Source organism: Misgurnus anguillicaudatus, chromosome 19, assembly GCF_027580225.2.
Source record: "Misgurnus anguillicaudatus chromosome 19, ASM2758022v2, whole genome shotgun sequence".
Classification (NCBI taxonomy): Eukaryota; Metazoa; Chordata; class Actinopteri; order Cypriniformes; family Cobitidae; genus Misgurnus; species Misgurnus anguillicaudatus.
The window spans coordinates 44,813,781-44,837,951 of NC_073355.2; the positions used below are offsets into that span (position 1 = coordinate 44,813,781).

A 24,171-nucleotide genomic window follows, 5' to 3' on the forward strand; every position below is an offset into this window, starting at 1 on the left:
GTTTGTTCTATATGGTTATTTTGCTGTATGTAGTTTCATACAAAAAACAACAATCAGAAAAATTGATTGTCTGTCGCGATTTTCTCGCGCGCCGAGGACACCTGCTGGTCGAACTTGTAACTGCAATGAAAATCAAACACTGTACATTTGGATTTATGTCAATATTATGACGAATGTATACATGCGATCTTCTTTATATTAAATTACATCGTTAAAGAATGTTGTCATGCTAATACAAAAAGCAATCAAAAAATGTATTGACTCTCGCGATGCTCTTGCGCGCCGAGGACACCTGCTGGTCGAACTTGAAACTGCAGGGAAATCAAACACTGTACATTTGGATTTATGTCAATATTATTACAAATGTATACATGCGATCTACTATATATTAAATTACATGGTTTAAGAATGTTGTCATGCTAATATATAAAGGGTTTTAGCGGGTGTTAAATATCTTGAAACGGTAGTTAACTTTTACCTTAAAGGAATTTTTAAGGTCTTAAAAATCCTTAATCAGAGCAACAAGTCTATGGTAATAAATTTGAGCAAGAATTGAATTTTAAATTAAAGAGAAGGGTTAGATTATTTCAGTGCGCAGTAGATGGCGGTGTGTGCTCATTTGTCACTCACCTCCAGAATTTGACAAACATGCGCAGATGAGACTTTTCTGAATCACGCATTTGGGATTTTGATACACGTTTGGAAAAATTGGGAAGTGTTTTTTTCTTGGCTAAATGGCTATAAGACAAGGTTTGCGTCGTACAAGGTGTTGTTAACGCGTTACGCATAGAGACAGAGCGCAGCGCGTCACAACCTGAAAACCACGCCCACCGGGGGGGAAAGCAATCCAACAGTCTCCATTGACTTTGTATTGCAAAAGGCCGCCTCCTTGTCATTTCTGGCTTATAACAAAAAACTGAATAATGCCTAAAAGCTGCTTTGGGACAATATGTACAGCTAACAAGCCAAAGAACACAGAAATAAGTTTTTATAAGCTGTCGAGCCGTAAAACCCAGTCTTTAAGGAGAATAAAGTGGATCGCCGATTACGTTTCCCCCTATTGGACGCAGTTTTACTAATAGGAGTACTATGAAAAGTTGCCTGTTTCCATTTCTGTGTCTAAACGCTCGTTTTTTGAAGTCGACAGCTTATAAAAAATTATTTATTTATTTTTTTGGCGTGTTAGATGTACACCTTGTCACACAGCAGCTTTTAGGTATTATTCGGTTTTTAAGTTTAATCTGTAAATAAGTTTTTATAAGCTGTCGACCCCAAAAAACGAGCGTTTAAAGACACAAAAATGGATACAGGCAACTTTTCATAGTACTTCTATTAGTAGAACTGCGTCCACTAGGGGGAAACGTAGTCGGCGATCCACTTTATTCTCCTAAAAGGCTGGGTTTTACGGCTCGACAGCTTATAAAAACTTATTTCTGGGTTCTTTGGCTTGTTAGCTGTACGTATTGTCACACAGCAGCTTTTAGGCATTATTCAGTTTTTTGTTATAAGCCAGAAATGACAAGGAGGCGGCTTCTCGCAATACAAACTCAATGGAGACGGTTGGATTGATTTCCCCCCCGGTGGGCGTGGTTTTCAAATTTGCATAACGGCGCTCTGTCTCTATACGGTTATATCAAAATGAACCAGAAAGCAAAGCTCCGCCTCCAAGGCAAATAGCCACACCCACTTTACGCTCTTCAGTGCTGGTAGCAGAGTACCTGCAAAAACCTGCATTGACTTGTCTTTGTGTGTTGTTGTCTGAATATGGCACTCTTTCAGGATTACACAGCGGTGTTAATCTGTGTTTTAATTCTGCTTTTGGTTCTTTATCATCTCTTCTCTGGGTCTAACTCGAGAAATGAACCTCCTGGGCCAAAACCTTTGCCACTACTAGGAAATCTGCTAATGTTGGATGTCAACAGACCATATTTGAGTCTCTGTGAGGTGAGTTAACACAGAACCAGACTAACCTGACTGATGAGATACCAGACACAATACTGTTTCCAAGGAACTTATAAAACCATTTCACACGAGTTAAAGATCTTAAGTTACATTGAATGCTCTGAATCAAGAACATATTTGTGACCTGAATAAGTGATTACACCTGCATTTACACCTGCACTGGGGTAAAGATTCAGGTGACCCAAACTCGGGTGTAAATATGGTCAAAAAGTTTTATAATTAAATCACAAAATCACATACAGAGGTAGACTTTGTAGTTTGTACTACTACATTGCTGCTGTAAATATACATGTTTCCTGATAAGTTAGGCAGTGAAAGACCACCCACTTACCTGTCAATCAACCACTGTGCAATATGGATTGGTTGCAGTTCACAGTCTCGCCACTAGAGGCCGCTAAAAATCTACACAGTGGACCTTTATATCCATTATGATTTTTATGCTGGTTTCTATTGTTTCTCAGTAGGGTTAAGCAGAGCTTTTCTGTCATTTTATTAAATGTTTATAATGTCTGTTATGTTTCCATCAGATGGCAAAGCAGTATGGCTCGGTGTTCACCGTGTACTTTGGTCCAAAGAAAGTGGTTGTGTTGGCCGGCTACAAAACAGTGAAACGGGCGCTTGTTCATTATGCAGATGAATTTGGAGACAGAGAAATTATGCCACTGTTTCGTGATTTTACTAAAGGACATGGTAAGAGTGCTTCAAAGCCATCGCAATGTTTGAGGAGGTTTCTTTTACATTTGTATATTAGATATGTGACCTGTCTGTGAAAACCCAGCTAAAGTCCTTTTCTGTGATTTACTGTTTTCTACATGAACCCTGCTGAAATAAACAATAAAACCATTACAGAAAATTCTAATGGTTTCCATTAAAATACCAATAGGAACCATTAGCTTTTACCATTAAAACCACTACACTGTAGTGTGTTTTGGGCCATATTCCATTAGAACCAATAAAATTCCCAATAAAACCATTAGAATTATGGTTTTATTGTTTTTTTTCAGCAGGGAACTCAATCGTCATAATGTTAAGAACAATATGACCTTGATATTTTTAATATTGACTGAGTAATATTGTCAGAGATGGAAATCAATGAGACATATGAATTGAGAAAATAAATAAAAACTTTGCAGGAATTATAGCTGCTAATGGAGAGAGCTGGAAAGAGATGAGACGTTTCGCTCTTACCAACCTGCGAGACTTTGGGATGGGCAAGAAGAAGATTGAGGAGAAGATCATAGAGGAAACATGGCACTTAAAAAAAGAATTCGAGAAGTTTGAAGGTTAGGTTTTTTTTGGAGCAAACACTTTATCCAAACCTAAGACTGTTATGCTCCCAGTTAAAAAAAACATTTTTGAGAAGTGACAACACATTTATCTCTTTTGCAGGAAATCCATTTGAAACCAACCAGCTGATGAACTACGCAGCCTCAAGTGTCATCGCTGCTATCATTTATGGGCACAGATTTGATTATACAGACCCTCAGTTGAGGTGTATGGTGGATCGAGCCAATGAGAGCGTTAGATTGACTGGGACAGCATCTGTACAGGTTCACTTATGACTTAAACATACTAACAAAGAGAATACAGGTGCCAAAAAATAGCTTATTATACAGTGAATAACATTTAAGTTAAAATTAAAAGATAAGATTTAGGGTTCCTCAAATACAATACTAGTCTTGATTACATAAAAAGTACACTTAAAGGGATAGTTCACTCAAAAACGTTCTAAAAAAATCGAACATATTGTTTTTTATGAGTATACTCACACTGGCGCCAACAGGTGGCGCCTGTCCGTGGCGCCCAGCTACGACTCAGGAAGTTGCTCAAATCCCTGTTGCGCCACAGAGCGCCACTCACATAGTTTAACATTAAATAACATCATATTTGTTCCAAATCATTAACGATTAACATTGGCTGCTAACGTATATTTAGCATTTTAAAGTAGACGCTATCTGACTAAGCACACGCTATTTAATGTGCACTTCTGGTGCACGATGCCTCAGAGTTGTCCTATATGCGACTCGACGCTGCGCAGCGCTGAGCTGCGAGTCCGGTGTGTGACCCCCTTAAGGGGCGTGCCATAGTCAGGACGCGCCGTAGTGAGGACGCGCCTGTCAAGTTATGGTTCAGCTTTTTGACAAAGGGATTTTAACGCAGATCAACATTCACGTCAAGAAATGTCGGCAAACTGGACTCAAGCAGAGATCAGGGAACTCGTGACTATCCGCGCTGAGTCTAAAATCATTCAACAGCATGACAGAAAATAGCATCACGCGCTCCTTATGATCTTGTCGTAAACTAAAATGCATGTGCGTGCTTTCTCGAGAGAGAAATATAATTAGCAATTAGCAAATTAACCACGGATAGTTAGCAAACTTCAGACGCTGTAAAAAAAACTACCAAGTGCAGGACTTTACATATGTCACGTCTTTACGGGATCTTTACGTAATATATGAAGGCACGCATAGGTTCTGGAAAATCATTGGCAATGTGAATGAACCAAAAATCAAACGATCCCACACAAATCCCGGTTGTGTTTTCCGTGTATTTTCCGTAATCTCTGTGTGAAAAGGGTTTTGCGTAACCCTAGTTCCCTTAAGAAGGGAACGGCGACTTCACGTCGAGGACCATTGAATAGGAAACCAGAGAGACCATTCAGCTCTGACAGTAACTAAACAAGCTAATGCACATAGGCATATTGTATTTGCATCATATTCAGGTCTTCACTGAGGAGCCTAGCCAGTGACCCGGCTTCTTCAGGGAACGATAGATTGGTCTCTCTGGCAAGATCCCCAATTCATCAGCCCTCTGCGTGATGTCGAAGTAAAAAACTGAAAGGGAAACCAAACTTTGTTTAATTTAATATGTAGTAAAACTTTTTTTGGTTTTTGGATCTTCAGCTCTGTAACATGCTGCCATGGCTTGGTCCTTGGATAAAGAACTGGAGAACGCTGATGAAAAACCTTGAGCTTGATATCAAAGAAATATCAGACCTGGTGGAGAGTTCACGTCAAACCCTAAACCCTCAAAACCTCAGAGGATTTGTGGATTCATTCCTGCTCCACCGGCAGACTCTAGAGGTTTGATTGATATAACATTGCTTTAAATATAAATACTCATCTCAGTTTGTACTTCTTACTAATGATTACTAATGTACTATTTGATCAGGGATCTGAAGAGAAGTCGTCATTTTTCCATGAGCAGAACCTCATTTTTACAGTTGATAATCTGTTTATTGCTGGTACTGACACCACCAGTACAACACTGCGCTGGGCTTTACTGCTGATGGCCAAATATCCTCATATACAGGGTAAGACTCAAATATCACTGTTAGGATCTTCAGTAATCTGTTTTCAGAAGATTACATGTTTTTTTATGATGTTGTGTTTGTAGATCAGGTTCAGGAGGAGATTGATAAAGTGATTGGTGAACGTCAGCCGGTTACAGAAGACAGGAAAAACTTACCTTATACAGACGCTGTGATCCATGAAACACAGAGACTGGCAAACATAGTACCCATGAGTCTGCCCCATATGACCAGCTGTGATGTCAACTTCAATGGATATTTCATCAAGAAGGTCAGAATATTTGAAATTTATGATAAAATTTAAATTTAAAGGCACTCTAAGCGAATCTGTGAGACGTCACTTTTTGATGATGTTTGAACTGTTTTCAAACAGACGGAGCGCAGCTTACTCCTCCCTCTGCCTTCCGTGCTTTCATGAACGCGCCCATCCCCCAACCCCAAATCCTTCTTGTCGTTTATTGGCTGGAACACTTTGTTATCGTTTCTGTTTGTAGGTTTGGCCACTTTGTTGTTATTGCAGTTTGTGGAGGCTGGGCTGTCTACAGAGATTGCGTTTTTTACAGTTTGATCAGCAGACAGGAAGCAAGCAGATAGTGAGATGATGTTTGCTGTATGTAACAAAAAATGTTTTATGGTCTAAAACGCGTGAATTTCGCTTAGAGCACCTTCAAACAGTATTTGTACAAATGTGTTTTGCGCATGTATCATTACTTGTTACCATGTTTATTATCTGTGTACCATGCTAATGTTAAATTAATTTGGAGTGTCATTTTAAACTGTGGAATGATGTAAATTTACTAATAATCAATCAGTACTATGGTACCTAATGTAGCAAACAACTGTGGTCATATGATCACTGTAATATAATACTTTATTGTTAGAATAAACTTTCCATTTATGTCATAAGCTGTGTTCCAATTCGAAGGCTGCGACCTTCTAAGGACGTATTCTAATGCTGCGGTCACACCAGCCGGGGTAGAGGCGGCAAGCACGGTGCGAATGGCGCAAAACGCGCAGATGGAATGTTCCGCGCGGATGGCGCATTCCCCGCGAATTGAAAAATCTAAACTTCGGCTGATTTCCGCGCCACGTTAACCAATCAGAACCTTGCTGTAGTAGTGACGTGATTACAGGAAGCCGGAGTGGGGGAATCTCAGCGGAGTTGCAGAAGCCCCTCCCATGATGCGAATTTCCACGTGAATTTCTCGAATGACTACAATTTCCCACGCAGCTTTCACGCGTGAATGAAGCAAGTGAACTCAAATGTTCAAGCGTCCAACTACGCGCGAATAGCGCAGTTTTCTGCCTCTACTGGGGCTGGTGTAAACGCAACATAAGACCAACTGCACCACAGCAGTGCGACTTAAGGTCAGTAAAGCCGTCCCAATTCGAAGGATGCTTAAAATGAAGCCTTAAAATGCATCCTTGTTTCTCCGCACTGTTCAGGATAGAACGAATGGATCCTTGAAAGCCGAGGCTATCCCAAGAATTATTGCACGCATGTTACAGCTGAATGTAACAGATGGATATTTTAAAATAAACAATTAAAACCTTTATTAAATAAAATAGTGTATTTAGCAAAAAACATTTTGTGTTATTGTTTTAGTATTATAAGTTATGTTTTGTATTAATATTATTTTGTGTATGTTGCCTATATCTGTGTATGTTGGTTAGTAATCTACATTAACGTGTCATATTTTCTTAAATAAATAAATATTTTTCTGGTTTCATATTTATTTTAAATAAGTCAAAAATGCTTTCGAGGACGCGTTCTTTGAAGGACCCAGCCTTCGAAAAAAAGGACACAGCTATTGTGTGTACAGACAGACTTTTTCACAAACTAATCATGATTCAGCAAAACTTTTGTACAAAAAATTATTCTAAATGTAGGAAAAATTTCAAGAACAACTTATATGCAATAATTACGTATGCTATAATCTAAATAGCTTAAAACCTATATAATAATGCTGATATATAATATTATTATATTTTCAGTATTATTATAAACATTATCTATATTATTATACATAGTATATTATATGTAAGCAATAAGGTACGAGAGGCTGTGCTGTATCGTGAATAAGTAACGGCTGAAGGGCGTTGTTAGGCACGACGCGAAGCGGAGTGCCTGCAACCCCTTCAGCCGTTACTTATTCACGATACAGCACTTGCCTCGAGTACCTTATTGCTTTTATAAAACGGTTACCACACAATATTAAAGTAAAAAAAATATTAGTGCAACTTTCATGAAGTTAAATTAATAAAAGCATTCCTTCCGCTAGAAAAAATAGTCCCTGACTGCAAACAACAACATGAAAGTTCAAATAAAAACAACAAACTGTTCTCAGACTTTGTCTCATTATATGTTTATGTGTTGCTAAGGGTGTTGCTAAGGGCGCAGTGATATTAAATAGAACTGTTGGGTGAAGCGGTCATAGCAGTGTTTTATTGTGAATAAAGCACACCTATTGACCAATCAGAATCAAGGATTGGAACTAACCGTTTTATAATATACAATATTATATAGGCTATATTATTTTATCTACACCTTGCATTAGTTTATTTGTTAAAAAGATGTTTACATTTTATTATCATTAATGGACAACAGCTGAGCACTACTGCCTCTGTCAGTGTTTCATCTTAGCAAAATTCAATTTAATCATTTATTTTAACCTTTTTAAAGGCAGTGAATGAAAGAGTAACTTCCTATAACTGACAATTCACCAGAAATACCTGAGCTTACTTATCGAAAACAAGGACGTAACTACATAGTTACATAGTCATTAGTGAATGAGACCCACTGTTTTAAAAGGCAAATGTTAAGATTATTAAAATTAATTATCTTTTGTAGGGTACGTGTGTATTTCCTCTTCTGACGTCTGTATTGTGGGATGAGGAGGAATGGGAAACCCCTCACATCTTTAACCCTGAACACTTTCTGGATGAGCACCGCAGGTTCAGGAAGAGAGAAGCTTTTCTGCCATTCTCTGCAGGTTTGTAGTTTCTTAATTCACAGTTTAGTTAGTTTTAAACTTGGGTCTTTATAGTTATAGACCTTTTAAATCGACCTAATATATATTTAGTCTTATAGTAAAGGGCAAGGGGGGTGCTAGGGGAAAGGGAAGGGAAATTTGAATGATTCTAAGGGCCCCACATACTTTTGGGGCCCTGAAAGATAATTTTTATTAGTAGTAACAGTACTAGTAGTAATGTAATACAAATTAAAAGTTAATGTACAGTTTGTTTCTGTATTTCTGGCAAAATTATCCCTCACCCATTCACTGCAGCTTCAGTCTAGAGTCATGACTGAGTGAGATCAGATGGTTAACTATCAAATTAGGGATGTCTTTGACGAGGAAGCAAACGTATTTACATCAAAAATGAAGAGAGAGTTAGAGAGAAAATGCGGCAACAATTAATCACCCACTTTTATTGTAAGAATTATGTATATCATATTTACAGAGCTTCCTTTGCTGTAATGTAGGCATCAGTCGCGTAGCCAATGGATGCGGCAAAAAAAAAAAAAAAATTCTTGCCCAAAAATATGTTTTAAATATATGCATATATTAAGTAAAGCTTAATTAAATACATTTTTGAATTATTAAAAAATATATTTAGTTTAAACCTTCATATATTTCAAAATGTTTTTCAGGGGCAGCAAATACATTTCTAATTTTACAACCCAATTTTATGAACCCATAATATATTTTTCCTGGCCAATATATAAAATGTATACGTATGTATAAAATATAGAACTATAAGTATATTTTTGCAATTTAAAATATATTTAATTTTAATCTTAAACAAAATACAAAGTTTTTCTTCGAATGCATCGTGAATATAAATGCTTTAAAATATATTTATTTTTAAAATATATTTCAAAATATATTTTAGCACATGTATTTGTTGGCCATTTTTTGTATATTTTGAAATAATTTAAAATTATATCCGAAAATATATATTTTTGTCATGGGGGCAGTTTGGGGGCCCAACCGCATATTCTTTCATAGGGCCAAAAATTGCTAGTGTCGAAGAGTTTCGTTGCAAAACGAGATAAATCCATTTTTTAACATTTTTGTCAAAACATGTTTATTATTATTTTATCGTGTTATTATTTTGTTTTATGGTGCTACTTAGCTGTATTTTTCAAGTTATGAAGGTTTAAATCAAAACAAACCAACTGCAGTTGCATTGATATTAATTGGAATGCACAACCAAAAAAACGAGATTTCTGAACAATTAAAAAAACGGTGGTTATCTCGTTTTGCAACGTAACTCTTGATTTATAGACTTAAGGTTTGTCTCTTAAATCATCTCTTACAGCCAAAAACAAGCAAATGCAATTAACCACCACTTAAGATACAGAACGTCTTAACATTTTGGTTTACTACCAGCAGAAGATCTTTTAAGAGAAATTAAAGTCCCTTGGTCAAAGATTAAACAATAAATAATGGTCTCTCTCTCTCTCTCTCAGGTCGCAGGGCTTGTTTAGGAGAGAGTTTGGCGAGGATGGAGCTTTTTCTGTTCTTCACTTCTCTCCTTCAGTATTTTCGCTTCACTCCTCCACCTGGAGTCTCTGAAGATGAACTGAATCTCACTCCAGCTGTGGGCTTCATACTGAATCCATCACCACACAAACTGTGCGCACACAAACGGTTTTGATATCTGTGGCACTAAAAAATTTAAATTGTCACTGTCTTTAAAGATATCTGAAGTTAAATAATGTAAATGTGACCCTGGACCACTAAACCAGCCTTAAGTCGCACGGGTATATTTGTAGAAACAGCAAACAATACACTGTATGTGTAATGAATGGTAGGAGACCATTCATCCTACCACCAGGTGGCACCCTCTCCACCAACCGGACATTGGACACTCTACTGTGCTTCTACTGTCACTTTCTGGTCTTTCTGTATTTAACCATGGCCGTTTCTCAATGTCAAGGATACTTCCTTGGCAGGACTAGTCCTTACAAGTCACTTCCTTCAGAGGCTAGACAAGGCTGTTCTTAAGCATTCGGATAACAAGTTAAATGGAACAGGCTAGCAAGTGCACGTCATTGCGTCAATGAAAGGTGTGCTTTTGGTGCTGCGCGCATAGGATTGTGGGTGATTTCATCACGCGAAGGATACACATATGCATCCTTCCCTGTGTATGGGATATTTCTCAAATGAAGGATTCAGTCCTTGGCTGAAATTCCAAGGATCATTGGAACAGTCCTTCGACGGACGTCGATGACGTAGCATCCTCGAAATTCTGGCTTCCAAGGATCCCTCCTTGACATTGAGAAACGGCTCATGGCTGCATTCCACTCCAGTTTTAGACACGCACTTGCAAACTTCCCTAAACACTTCCCCTCTGGGAATCCCTGTCGCCATTTTGAAGTTCGTTCCACTTTGTCAAGTGAACGAGGGAAGTTTATATGGACAGACCCTCGCTCCCTTGATTTTGACAGAGGGAGCAGGCTACTTCATATGTACACTTCAGGCAGCTCCATATACCACAATGCAACACGATTGTGACGTCACTTCAGCAGCTCACGCTTTTCACAGTTTAAATGATGGAGGGGGCGGTCTCCACTTTCCATGTAATCAAGGGCTTAGGGCGTTTCATTTGAACCCACTTCAAGTGTTCTGCCAGTAGTGGGCACTCGTACAGCATAAGCAATGACGTACATCTGAGTGAACGAGACTGAGGGAAGTTATCAAGGGTAGGTCATAAAAAATAAATGGAACGCAGCCCATGCCATTCACTCATTTATGGGATAAAATGCAACCTGTATATAGATGTTTTTTGATAATTTAAAAACGTTTTGTTTTATTCAGAATATAATTAATAAGGGATTCATGATTTCTTTGACAAGGTTTAACGGCTGCCAACCTGAAATAGGAGGAGCCGTGTAAGAATTTCAGGTGTATGAGATCATAAGTGAAAGTAAAATCGAACAAGTTTCTGCTTGATCCCTTTGTACAAACTCTCATGAACAGAATTTATTCAGACGCTAGACGATTTTCAACAAACTTAATGTTGAGCTGAAGGTAAGAATGATGAATTTACTAAGTTAAGAATAAATTGCAGTAAAATAGATTAGAGCAGTGTTGAAATGTGAAATTGTTAACTTAACAATCTGTTTCTACCTCGTGATTATTTTGAGGTTGGTTGGCCTCTCATTTACTTGAAGGTGTTTACTACTTGTTTTTTTAATGCTGTTTAATAAAGTTTAAACAAATGATGATTAAGATTTTAATGACTGCATGTGTCTGTATGATCAGTGTTGAGAAAAACATTTCAGCGTTACAGGAAGAACTTGTATGACAAGATGATCATTCACAAAAGAATCTGTTTTATTGTAAGAAAAGGTGTATGAAGGTAAAAATTTGTGTTAGTCTCTAAACAGATTTTTGTTTTGTCATGTTATTAAGAAGCTGTGTTTTGGAGTGATGGAGTTCATTTGTGTGACTCTGATGATTATTATTGGAATCACAGATTCAACAGCAGGTCAATATTCACACTTTATAACAAACTCATGGGGGGGAGTTGTGTCGAGCTTGTAACCTGAAGGCTGGTTTGATTCCCAAGGACTGAGGTGCCCTTGAGCAAGGCACATTAACCCCAATTGTTCCCCGGGGGACTGCAGTGATTGCTGCCCACTACTCTGTGTTACAAGTATACAAGACACAAGTAGGGTTGGAAAGGGGCAGAAAGTTTCCAGTAAATTTCTGTAAACCTTCTATGGGAAGTTAATCTGCGGAATTTTGGAAATATTTTATTAACATGAATTTACAGAAATATATGAGAATTATTTGGACATTTTTATAAACTACATCATACAAACATGGTGGTACAGTAATTCTGTATAATAACAGAAAACTGGTTAGCAGAATGTTGAAGAAACAACATCACAGCTTGAGCTGGCTACATGATAGCTAACCTTGTACATTTTCAATAAAATAGTGCTATCTTACATTTAGATATCTGATTTACTGGCTTCAAAAAATTATCTGTGCACGGCCAATATGTTTCTTTTTCTTTAATAGTGCAGCACAGACACGTTATCCCTCACAACAGATGACATACAGTCCAACAGCTCATTCTGCGTGGTTCTTGAAGTTCCCTTTAACACAGTGGCATTCTAAAAAAAAACTTAAACTCCATAAGCAATAAAGTCGACCAAGCCATGGGATATACCGAATTATCTGAGCTCTTGCTCTCATTATGCCCACGCAAAGCCAGCTCAAACGTGACACAAAATTTTGCGCAGTCTATCACGCAGTCAGACTTTAGACAGCAAATAGGGAAAACAATAAAAGGCATGACTTACATTGTATCCAGCTAGCCAACTCCACTTGCCATAAGTGGTAAAAAAGCACACAGACTTCAACTGCAATCACTTGACTTTGTTGGTCGATCTGGTCCCTAGCTTCTTAATGCTTTATTTATTCTTTAAATAAACGCCTTGTAAAGGGTCATTTTGTAAGGATAAAATCATAATTTCTTTCATCTCGAGATATTTCACTTGCTTCCACTGATCAGTACTGTAACAAATTGGGAGGGTTTGGGGCGCATGGTGCTGCGCCCCAAGGCAGATCTGAAACCAGCCAATAAGAGCTCAGCCTCAAGTCACATGGCTTTAACAAGTTTACTGACTTACATACACACTCATTTGGGTGGCACCCCCCCACACAGAACAAACTCAGTTTTGATTTTATTTTGTATTAATTTGTACTATAAATATTAAACTTTTTGGTAATATGTTAAAGTAGCTTTCCTCTCTGAACAACTTTAAGCGCCTCCTTTTGACCAGCCGCCACTGCACAACCCTCTCTGACAGCAGATTTCAGACATGTTTTCTGTCTCTTAAAACAGGTCAATATGCGGTTGTGGGACCTGTAGATCCTCTCCTTACTGTAGCTGGTGAAGATGCAATTCTGCCCTGTTCTCTCAAACCCAACACCAGTGCTGTAAACATGAGAGTCGAGTGGTTTAGAGTTGATCTCAAAGGGTCAATAGTTCATCTCTATGAATCTCATGAAGATAACAACATAAATCAGCTTCAGTCGTACAGAGGAAGAACTGAAGTGTTTAAAGATGAACTACAGAAAGGAAACACATCACTCAAACTCTCAAGAGTTAAATTGTTTGATGAAGGACTTTACAAGTGTTTAATCGAGTATAAATCCTGGAGTGATGAGATCACTGTTGATCTTAGAGTTGAAGGTAAGCAAACCACAGAAAACTAACACTATTTTATTTTTCTGTTCTGTGCTTGTATAAACTTATATTTTATAGGTAGAAAATGAACTAAATATATTTTTCACCCTTGATGTGTGAAGCTATAGGAAGTCCTCCACTCATCACTGTAGATGGATTTGATGGTTCTGGTGGACTTCATCTTCAGTGTGAATCTAAAGGTTGGAACCCTGAACCTGAACTTGTGTGGCTGGACAGTGAAGGAGTCACTTTGACATCTGAAAATACAGACAAACAGAAAGAGACAGATGGATTCAGAGTGAAACAAATGATTACTGTTTATAACAGAGACAGTAAATATCACTGTAGGGTCATAATGAGACATCACATGATGGACACTGATATTATTCTATCAAGTAAGTACACACACAAACACACACTGATTCTGGTTATGTATTTTATTCTGGTCCTAAGATGAATTGATGCTGTAAAATAGATGGGCCATTTCACTGAACCGGTGCCATTTGCATGTTGTAACTCATCAAAATTAAAGTTAATTTAATATTTTTTTACAATAAGGGCCAGATTTATTAAACTGGGAAAATTAGCGCAAAAGCGCAATTCCAAAAAAACGCAGATGGGACTGGTAATATCTGCGGGTTATTTCTAAAAAGGTGCAAATTAAATAACAGAAACGCAAAAGCAGATTTCCAAAATGACCAACACAATCTACTAAGAGCAGTGCAAATTATGTTGCGTTCCAGGCAGGTTTTGGAGCACGTGAATTACGACTTCACTTACGACTCTGAACTGGGAGTATGCGTTCCAGGCAGCCTGTAACCTGACTTCCCACCCGTGAACTCGTACTAGATCGATGTACACCCAGTTCAGAGTTGTGAGTCGTGGTTTTGAAGTCGTGATTTATGGGTTACAGGTTGCCTGGAACGCAGCATTAGTTCAGGGTCACAAATAAGCACAGCTGACGAGGTGCAGGTGATCTACTAACGCCTGATGCACTTGAGTTCAGCACCACGGACATCCCAGCTAACAAAGCCAGAGCACACTGAAAAGAACTGGAGGACAAAAAATTAAAGTTTACAAGAAGTTTTGAAACACCTGGTATGTGACGACTTCTAGTGACTTCAGCAAACAAAAATAGCATAGCTTGGCAAACAATAGGTGTGTTCGACTTCATGCAGCGCTGCGCAGACCGATTGGCGGTTGACTTGAAGCAGTGCATGCTGGTTAGAAATTTTGTCTGACTTGAGCTGGAACTGAAGGCATGTGACTGTGATATATGGTTTTAAAGAACCGTGAGAGCACTTCTCCAGACCCAGTCAGCAAACAAATTTGGCCCAGATTTGGCATGTGTCTGGCACAGCTGGTATTCATCTGGCAATGGCATACAGCATGTGGGCCAAACATTGCCCAGGTTTGGCAGAGATGGCACTGGGTTAAAGACGGCACCCAAGACATTTAAAGTTATGTTTTTGTTTCAATGTTACATTTTGATCTGGCCCAATTCAGGGCCAGTTATGGGTAAGTAACTTGGCTAAGACTTGGGCCACTTATGGCCCATGTGTGGCCCTTGTCTGGAATACAGACCTGGTCCACACTAGGACCATCATTCATTCCAGTATGTGGCCCAAGCAGACACTGGTAGTGTGGGTCGGAGCTGGGCCAGATAAAATTGCCATGTGGGGAGCGACTGCACGGAGGTAAATATTCTCCTTCCATAAATTTTGCGTCTGAAAGGGAAACTTTTGGAAATGCATTTAAAATAAGGCCATTGCATAAATAATCACACCTTTTCAGCTCTGCGTGTCTTTTTACAGTCGTAATTTAACTGATAGTTTGTACTGGTGCAAGCTATTATTAAATCTGCCCCTTCATCTAATAACACACATATTTAACTTTTCCAAACGATTATTGGTCAATCTCAGGCAACTAGAGAATGGAGGATGGAGAAATTTTGGTAAAAGGACTGAAAGTAACAGGACTAGCATAGATTTAGCAAATATATGAAATATTGCTGAATTAAATATGTGCTAATAGCATGAAGACTGAGCAAATTCTAGTGATTTACCAGTAAATCGATAGCATCAAAGAAATAATATAAGTAACCGGACTGAACATTGAAGGGATAGTTCGGCCAAAAATGATATTGGACCCATGGTTTGCTCGCCCCGGGTCCGTCCGGGATGCATGTGTCCATCGTTTTTCAGACTATTACATTTTCAGTTAGGGTTAGGTTATGGGGTCCACGACCTTCAAATCTAAAAAATGTGCATCCATCCTTCACAAAATAAATCCAAACAGCTCCAGGATGATAAACAAAGGCCTTCTGAGGGTAATCTGCACAGTTTCGTTGTAGAAATATCCACATTGAAAACTTTATAAACGAAAATGACTCGCATCCGGTAAGGCGCCATCTTAGTCGTGTCCGCATTCAAGATCAGGGCTTTACGCAGCGTACGGAAGTTAATCTGCTGCTGCTCTGTGCCCCCGCCCTCCGAATTTGTCATACGCCACTAAGACAAGTGCGTACACTACGCTAATACTCTTTCCTGAATACAGAGGAGTCTAAGATGGAGACGCTACGGAAGGTAGTTATTTTCGTTTATAAACTTTTAAATATGGATATGTCTACAACACCATCTCGCGGAGTCCCCTCAGAGGACCTTTATTTATCATCCTGGAGCCAATTGGATTTATTTTGTGAAGGATGGGTGCACAGTTTTTGGACTTGAAGGTCGTGTACCCCATAACCCCTACTGAAAAATCCAGCTAAGACCAGCATAAGCTGGTGAGTTGGTTTTAGCTGGTATTGCTGGTGTACCAAGCTGGTCTAGCTGTGTTGTGCTCACTTTTTGAGCTGGTCTAGCTGGACTTAGCTGGTCACGCAGGAAGACCAGCAGGAAGACCAGCTGATTTGCCAGGCTGGGAGGACCAGCTAAGACCAGCTTTTGCCTCCTTAAACCAGCTAAAACCAGCTACCAGCATATGCTGGTCTTTGCTGGATTTTTCAGTAGGGACTTCACATTTGATTGGCTGAAGGATCTAGAACATTTTCTAGAACATCGGAAAATGTGTTTGTCTGAAAAACGATGGACATATGCATCTCGGAAGGCTTCGGGGTGAGTAAATCGTGGATTTAATAAAGCAATAAGCCCCAAGAAGCAGTGGGTTACCAGTGCATTTTATAACAGCTAAGGGGCGTTGTTAGGCACATTTACAAATGTGACTTGTGGAATATTCCTAGATTTTCAGAGGGGTGAACACGTTAGGTAACAGGACTGAGTGAAATTCTGGGGACATAAAACATTATAAAAAAATTTCCAATGGTAAAATATGTATAGCAAAGATGGGATATGGACCTACACAAATATGCAAAAAAAAAGATATCTGAAGAATGTTATGCTTTATATTTAAAGGTAAAGAATAAAGAGAGAGCAGGGATGGATAAAAATGCTGTTTTTCGGTGTTTTATGTAGTTTCTATTAAAGGAACAGTATGTAGGATTGTGGCCAAAACTGGTATTGCAATCACAAAACTTGTGGCTAAAACTGGTACTGCAATCACACAACTGGTGGCCAATACACTAAATGACAAAATAAACATCAGTTGAGGTCTGCAACTCCACTTTTTAAATGACAATATTCTAGCCAGACAACTGTTGTGAGTCATATAAGTATTTGAAATGAAAATGATTTCTTAATATCTAGTGACATATCAGGGCCATTTTATGATTAATTGATATACATTTCTTACATACTGTTCCTTTAATATTTTTAAATTATAAAGTTTAAATTTGGTGTAAAATTAACATGCAGGACAATGCAATAAAATGTATTTTAGAGTTTTCTTGCATGTTTGTCCTGGAGACAGAAATGGCACAAATTCGGTAGAATGGCCCAGATGAAAATATTCAAAATTCAAGTGAACTATCATTGATATTAATTGAAGGGGTTATAGGACCCAAGGGAGATGCAACTAGGTGTTGGGAGGTCAGTGGAAAATTGTAATACATCTATAGGGTAACATTTTGATTATTTGCTTTAACAATTTAAAAGGCATTTTTTAATGGCAACATTATGTTTTATAATATTATTCATATTGGTTTCCCCACACAGTTTAACTGGGTGTTTATACATAAAGTGTCCAGCTGGGTCTGTTTTAAAATGATGATCATATCTGAAAAAAAGCTTTACAGTCTCCTATTATAGTACCACATTTGCATATATTAATCATGAAATAGTAAATTTTGAAAGTTTTGTTTTACAGGTAAAATGTTTAACTCTTGGAGGACATCAGTGGTCCTGATTTCATTTGCTGTTATATTCAGTGTGATTACTGGGATATTGATCGCAATGTTCATCTATAGACACAGAGGTAACATTCATGTTTGTTTTCTAATGTTTACTTTTTCAGGTTTTACAATCTTATTAATGGAAAATAATGCATGTTTGTAGTTGTAAAGAAATAGCTTTATATAATTTCCATGTTTTGTTCCACTTCAGAAATACAGAGAAAGAAACTGAGTGAAGACGAGAAACTAAAGAGTGAAGAGAGGAGACTAAAAAATGGTAATATTGGGTCTCATTCACTAAGCATGTGTATGAACAAATTTGCTCGTAAAATGAACAGATGTTTTAACTTACAAATCATGATTCAACAAAAACTTATAATCGTGCACAATAATCATGAACAAGGAAAAAGAACCCAATAATATAAATCTGTGTTATATAATTTATATATTTTTTCCTTGTTCATGATTATTGCGCACATGTGGTCTAAGTTGTTCTTACGTTTTTGGCTTAGTGGGCATTTTATTCCAAAAACTTTTATTTGAAGATGCAGCATTGAGTTCCCACGAAAAGGAACGCCTCGGTTATGCCTGTAACCTTTGTTCCCTGAGATAACTTGACATAACTCCTTGTGCCTGTAGCACTTGCTTCATTTTTTCCAGAAGCTGGCATAGGCTATGTTGTTTACGCTTCCTATTTATATTCCTATTTATCACTTGTGACATCATCTCTCATTGCTGATAAAATAGGGACTAGTTTTATAAGTTATTCAGATGCATGCATGCTAAAATTTCATATCATGACGCAGCGTCTCGTTCCCTATCTCAGGGAACAAAGGATACAGTGGTAATCAAGATTTTTCCATGTAAAGAGGATCAGTGCCGAAATACTGTTGACTCTTGTGTTTATCTGAAGCTCAAATAATGGTCATTATGATCAAGAGTTTACACAAATATCTGTATTTCTATTGTGTGATTTAAGATTAAAAATTAGATCAAACTTGACAAAATAGTTAAAATAAGTAATTGACAGCAATTGATCAGCTGATCAGCATTTTTATCAGAACAAGGATTTCTAAGTGGGCTATTGACAAAAAATTTCCAACAGATGTAGCCATCAAGCCAAATATTGAATTCATGCAGGGAAATCAGGACGTTTGGGTATACAAGTTGAGTCATAGTGAATGGAGTGAAATGACACAGGGACTAAGTATTGAACACATGAAGAAAACAAGGTGCAAAATGGCATGGAAAGGCAGGAGATCACCTGAAATCTCTCAGTACTGAGAGAGAAACCCTGCCTCCTATCAGTACTAATTGATATCAGCTGCTTTATTCCTAATTGATGGCCTGTAAAGGCTTCTCATTACCCAGGAGGCACACAAGAAAGACGTCATGATGGGTAAAAGCAAGAACTCTTTCGAGATCTATGTAATCTTATCGTTGAAAAGCATTTTGATGGGAATAGTTATAGGCGCATTTCCAGAATGCTGAATGTTCCTGTGAGCACTTTGGAGGCCATTATCTGGAAATGGAAAGAGCATCACTTCACCAAAAGCTGGCCATGATCAGGTGCTCCATGTAAGATCCCTGTCTGAGGAGTCCAAAGAATAATCAGGAGAGTTCTCCAAGAGCCAAGAACCACTCGGGCAGAACTTCAGGAAGACCTTGCATCAGCAGGTACTGTTTGTTTCAAAGAAAACTATAAGCAATGCCCTGAACCGCCATGGCATCCATGCATGCTCACCATGCAACACTCCATTGCGGATGAAAAAGCACGTTGAGGCTCAGTTAAAGTTTGCAAAAGAGCATTTGGAGAAGCCTATGGATTATTGGGAGACTACAGTATGGTCATATAAAAACAAAATTGAACTTTTTGGCAGTCATTTTACACACCATGTTTGGAGAAGACATGGCACTGCCCACCACCCCAAGAACACCATACCAACAGTTAAGTTTGGGGTGGAAGCATCATGGTTTGGGGCTGCTTTTCAGCAAGGTGTACTGGCAGACTTCATATTATTGAAGGCAGGATGAATAGAGAAATGTACCAATTCTGGATAAAAAATCTGCTGCCATCTACAAGAAAGCTGAAAATGAAAAGAGGGTGGACATTTCAGCAAGACAATGATCCCAAACACAAGGCCAAGGAAACAATGAAGTGGTCAGTCAATCACCTGACCTAAATCCCATAGAAAATCTATGGAGAGAACTGAAAATCAAAGTTCTTAAAAGAGGCCCAAGGAAACCTCAATATTTAAAGACCATTTGTGTGGAAGAATGGTCCAGAATCACCCCTGAGCAATGCAGACGACTGGTCTCTCCATACAAGAGGCTTCTAGAAGCTGTAATCACCTACAAAGGTTTTTCTACAAAGTATTAAATAAAGTGTGTTCAATACTTATTCCCTGTGTCATTTCACTTAATTTATTATGACTCAACTTGTATACTTAAATGTTCTGATTTCTTTGTATGAATATTTGGCTTGACGGCTACATCTGGTGGAAATTTTGTGTCAATAGCCCACTTAGAAATCTCCTTACTGATACTGAAAATGCTGATGTGTCAAATACTTATTTTCCCCACTGTAAATGCTTGTGTTAATAATTGTTGTTTAAAGTTTAATTTTATTTTACTTAATCTCTTTTCTCTCCTCTTTACAACTTAAACTCTCTAGAATGTGAGAGACTTGCAATGATAGAGAAGGGGACTGTAGAAAGTTGTGAGTTTATTTTCATATCTTTATTAAATTATTCGATTGTCATTCACAATCTTCTATTATGATCCCTGTTTAACTCTTTACTGTCTTTCTGTTTTTAGTGAAATCACTCTTAAGAAAATTTGCAGGTAAGTTAAAGTTTGATGACATCATTAAAGTGTTAGATGAGACTAAGTGGTTTTCTTGACACACTGAATTTGTTTGTCATTATTTTATCAGTGAATGTGACTCTGGATCCCGATTCAGCTCATCCACATCTCATTGTGTCGGATGATGGGAAACAAGTGAGATATGAACAACAATCAGAAACAGTGAAGGATGGAGATCAAAAGTCAAATAACAAGTTTGATGAAGAGCTCTGTGTTCTTGGAAATGAAGGATTCACCTCATGTTTTTACTATGAGGTGCAGGTGAAGGGGTTAAGTGAGTGGTTTGTGGGTGTGGCCAGAGAATCTGTTAAGAGGAAGGGGTTTGTCAGTCTGAATCCTGAGAAGGGATACTGGGTGGCTGGTTTGAGAGGAGGAAAGTATCAGGCTAGTGAGTATCCATATATTCCTATTTCTGTGAGTGTGAAGCCTCAGAGAGTCGGGGTGTTTGTGGATAATGATGAGGGTCGAGTCTCTTTTTATGATGTGGAGTCTATGTGTCATATCTACTCATTTACTGAACAAACGTTTAATGAGAAGCTACATCCGATCTTTTGGCATAGTAACTCTGCACCACTCATCATCTGTGATCTCTGAGATTTAATATAAATATAAAAATCCTCTCCTTAAGTTATTTGAGTAACCTGGAATGGTATTATACACGGGGATGTGCGTGTCATTTTTTAGTAATATACATTTGATGCTGATCTGGTAGGCTCTGCCATAAAGCTTGTGGCACTGGAAAGCCTTTTTGACTGCTGTTCACTGCTAAAGGACTGTAACAATCTTCTCAATAATGTCATGGAGAACTGTTTACCACCTGTTGAATCTTTGTCTAGTCAGACTGAGCATTGAGAACACAACTAAGGTTATTCAGTAAACTCTGCTCATTTTGGGCCCATTCATACGCCTGGCCCAATGCAGTGAAAGTATTTTTTATTTCTAAGTTTTGCACCACGTTGTTCACATCCCAAATGCATTTGCACCCATTTGTGTGCCCATGGCTGGTCTGAAACAGAAGTGTTTAGGCGCATTGTTGGTGCATTGCTATTTTAAGGCAACTGAAATGGACTGTGCCACTGACCAACTAAAACCTGATGTAAAGTCAATGGTGCAATTTTTTTACATTTATTTAGATAGCGTGTTAGTATTTATTATCCACCTATAAATGGGACGACAATGTGCTTATTACACACACAACCATTTATGACATGTGCTCGCAAAATGATTCGGAATGAGCACATTTTCAACATTTATTTGATTGATGTTGAGACAGACAGCTTTAAGATCTACTGTAATGCACGGATCTAATATAATGTTACACATCAGATATTTTTTCCTCAACAGTTAACCAAACATTCACTTAAGACACAACAGATTTAGGGCCCTATCTTGCACCCAGCGCAAGTGACTTTGTCAGTGACGCATGTATCATTTCGTATTTTGCAATGGCGCACAGCGGGTTTTTCCCTCCACAGACGCACGTCGGCAAACTAGGGAATGAACTTGCGCTCCCTGGGCGGTTCAGCGCAAAAAAGGAGGCGTGCTCCGGCGCAAACCATCTCTTATGCTATTTTGCCGTTTCAAAAAACAATTGCGCCACTGACCAAAAAAAACTAGTCTAAAGTCAGTGGCGCGTTGCGCGTGGTTCATTATGCTATTTTAAGGGCGCATGCTTGACCATAATGTATAGCGTGCACAACGCGCATTGCTTATCTAATCTACACAGATGCAACAGTTATTTTTGCAAATCATAAATTGTTACAATAAAAAATGTAAGATAAGGGAAATCATTAAATCATAAATTGTTACAATAAAAAATATTAATACATGAGATAAGGGAAATCATTGTGGTGAGCATTGTGGTGATAGTTTTTATGTATTGTGTGGCTGCGTTAAACAATTATCATGCAAATAACGATTAAAATATTTTCATAAGTTTGTTGTGTGGCTGTATTACGTTTATTTTATCTAAATAATAATTAAAATGTTTTCATAAGAAACCTTCATGTATGTGAACTTGATTTGTAAGTGTACTTTGGGGTTGAACCTTGCTTGCGTTTCTTGTGTCCGATTTCAAAGCCCCCCAAACCCTTTCAGCGGTGAGGGTGGACGCAGCGACGTCCTCCTGTGTGCCCGGCGTGCCCGATTTATGCTGGTAAGCTTGGGATCCCCCCGTCTCCTGACATCATTGTAGTGCTTGGCGCAGCTGATGAGACAATTGCGGCTATTTCCTCTCACGCCTGTTTAACCGACGCTGATTTGGGCGGGTTTCTCCCATCCCCATACAAAACAACTTCTCTGTCTTTGACTGCTCTTACAAGAACGTTGGTCTCCTCGGCTGTGAACCGCTCTTGGCGTGCGCCTGTCAAATCTGTCATAATAATAGCAACCCGCCATGGAACTTGCGCCCTTGCGTTTAAAGGGAATGTTGTATAGCGTTCTGATTGGTTTATTTGACGTTACGCCCAAACCACACCTATGAATAATGAACCTACTTCAGACCAACCCCTTATTGATTTGCGCCCGGCGCAAGACTTATTTCTCCCGCCGGGAAAATAGCAACAGCGCCCAAGATCCGCCCACAAAGTCACTTGCGCTTTGCGCTTCGGACTTGCGTTTCAGATCGTTAAAATAGGGCCCTATATCTGCATGAATTCTTGTCAAAACAGATATGTTTTAACTGCCATTATGTGTATATATATATATATCGGGTTCGCGCACTCCCACACATGTGTCCATGCTTCAGATCTGTCAGTGCGAAGAAGGTCGTTTTCTAGTCTGTAACTGTTAATAACTGTTTTAACATCAAGTAAGTCCTGCACTTCATTTTCTAATGTTTCTAAACCAAAATCAAAATGTCAGACGCGCATGTGGATGGATGCATCCAAAATTAATATTTATACTTTCTTTTGCCTGAAGCTCAAAATTAGTCAGTGCGCATTAAGACTTATTTTGCCAGCATGGGTCAGATTTTTAAATATGAAAAATTAAAGGATTAAAATGTAAAAGATTATTATTGAGTCTCTTGAACACAAATGAGGACGTATTATAGGACTTAAAAAGGTATGAATGCAAATTTTGCATTTATTTGAAATGATTTGTTTAAAAATGCTACCCCACAGATTTAATGTATGTGATGACTTTGTGGATATGGTGAGATGAAAACCATTTTTATCGAAACACTCACAATGATCTCTTGTGATTTTCTAAACGTTTGTAAATTCTTTATCTCCTGTTTTTTACAAATAAAGTATTTTTTTGCATGTTTGTAAAATTAAAATAGGGCCTTTATTTTATCATCGCTTTATCTTCCTGATGGTCTTCTCCATCTCTGTCTCATGATTGAGTAACAGACAAGAAGATCATTATCCTGATACACTGTAAAAAAAGTCCGTAAAAATTTCAATGTTATTGCAGCTGGGTTGCCGGTAATTCACCGCAGATTTACATTTATGTTACTTACTGGCAAGAGTTTGTTCAAAGTTAAAAATTTTTCAAATATTAACAAGTCTTTATCTTTACAGAACAAAACCAT

The 24,171-nt window shown here is 38.2% G+C and overlaps 2 protein-coding genes across 3 annotated transcripts; both read left to right on the plus strand.

Moving 5' to 3' along the window:
* Window positions 1–1,628: 1,628 nt before the first annotated feature.
* On the plus strand, window positions 1,629–11,096 carry LOC141351187 (cytochrome P450 2K1-like). The gene is made up of 9 exons (XM_073857748.1): window positions 1,629–1,944; window positions 2,490–2,652; window positions 3,096–3,245; window positions 3,352–3,512; window positions 4,866–5,045; window positions 5,134–5,275; window positions 5,359–5,543; window positions 8,124–8,265; window positions 9,747–11,096. The coding sequence occupies exons 1-9, from the start codon at window positions 1,765–1,767 to the stop codon at window positions 9,932–9,934; spliced, it is 1,491 nt and encodes a 496-aa protein (XP_073713849.1). The 5' UTR covers window positions 1,629–1,764; the 3' UTR covers window positions 9,935–11,096.
* An 8-nt stretch (window positions 11,097–11,104) lies between these two features.
* On the plus strand, window positions 11,105–22,247 carry LOC129436659 (butyrophilin subfamily 1 member A1). Of its 2 annotated transcripts, none has more exons than XM_073857749.1 (9): window positions 11,105–11,310; window positions 11,695–11,770; window positions 13,139–13,489; window positions 13,606–13,878; window positions 17,747–17,854; window positions 17,983–18,048; window positions 20,446–20,490; window positions 20,589–20,615; window positions 20,707–22,247. In XM_073857749.1, exons 2-9 carry the CDS (start codon window positions 11,713–11,715, stop codon window positions 21,228–21,230), a joined length of 1,452 nt encoding a protein of 483 aa, XP_073713850.1. In that variant the 5' UTR covers window positions 11,105–11,310; window positions 11,695–11,712; the 3' UTR covers window positions 21,231–22,247. The 2 variants fall into 2 exon arrangements, with proteins under 2 accessions (XP_073713850.1, XP_073713851.1); XM_073857750.1 differs by having other exon boundaries at window positions 11,698–11,770.
* The last annotated feature ends 1,924 nt before the right edge of the window (window positions 22,248–24,171 follow it).

What these genes read in the sequence shown, in the direction of transcription:
- LOC141351187 (XM_073857748.1), top strand. Translation starts at nt 1,765, where the DNA reads ATGGCACTCTTTCAGGATTACACAGCGGTGTTAATCTGTGTTTTAATT. An exon ending in TCCACCGGCAGACTCTAGAG is followed by an intron (nt 5,046 to 5,133) that starts GTTTGATTGATA and finishes CTATTTGATCAG; the next exon opens with GGATCTGAAGAGAAGTCGTC. An exon ending in ATGGATATTTCATCAAGAAG is followed by an intron (nt 5,544 to 8,123) that starts GTCAGAATATTT and finishes TATCTTTTGTAG; the next exon opens with GGTACGTGTGTATTTCCTCT.
- LOC129436659 (XM_073857749.1), top strand. Translation starts at nt 11,713, where the DNA reads ATGGAGTTCATTTGTGTGACTCTGATGATTATTATTGGAATCACAGAT. An exon ending in AATCACAGATTCAACAGCAG is followed by an intron (nt 11,771 to 13,138) that starts GTCAATATTCAC and finishes CTCTTAAAACAG; the next exon opens with GTCAATATGCGGTTGTGGGA. An exon ending in GAAGGGGACTGTAGAAAGTT is followed by an intron (nt 20,491 to 20,588) that starts GTGAGTTTATTT and finishes TTCTGTTTTTAG; the next exon opens with TGAAATCACTCTTAAGAAAA.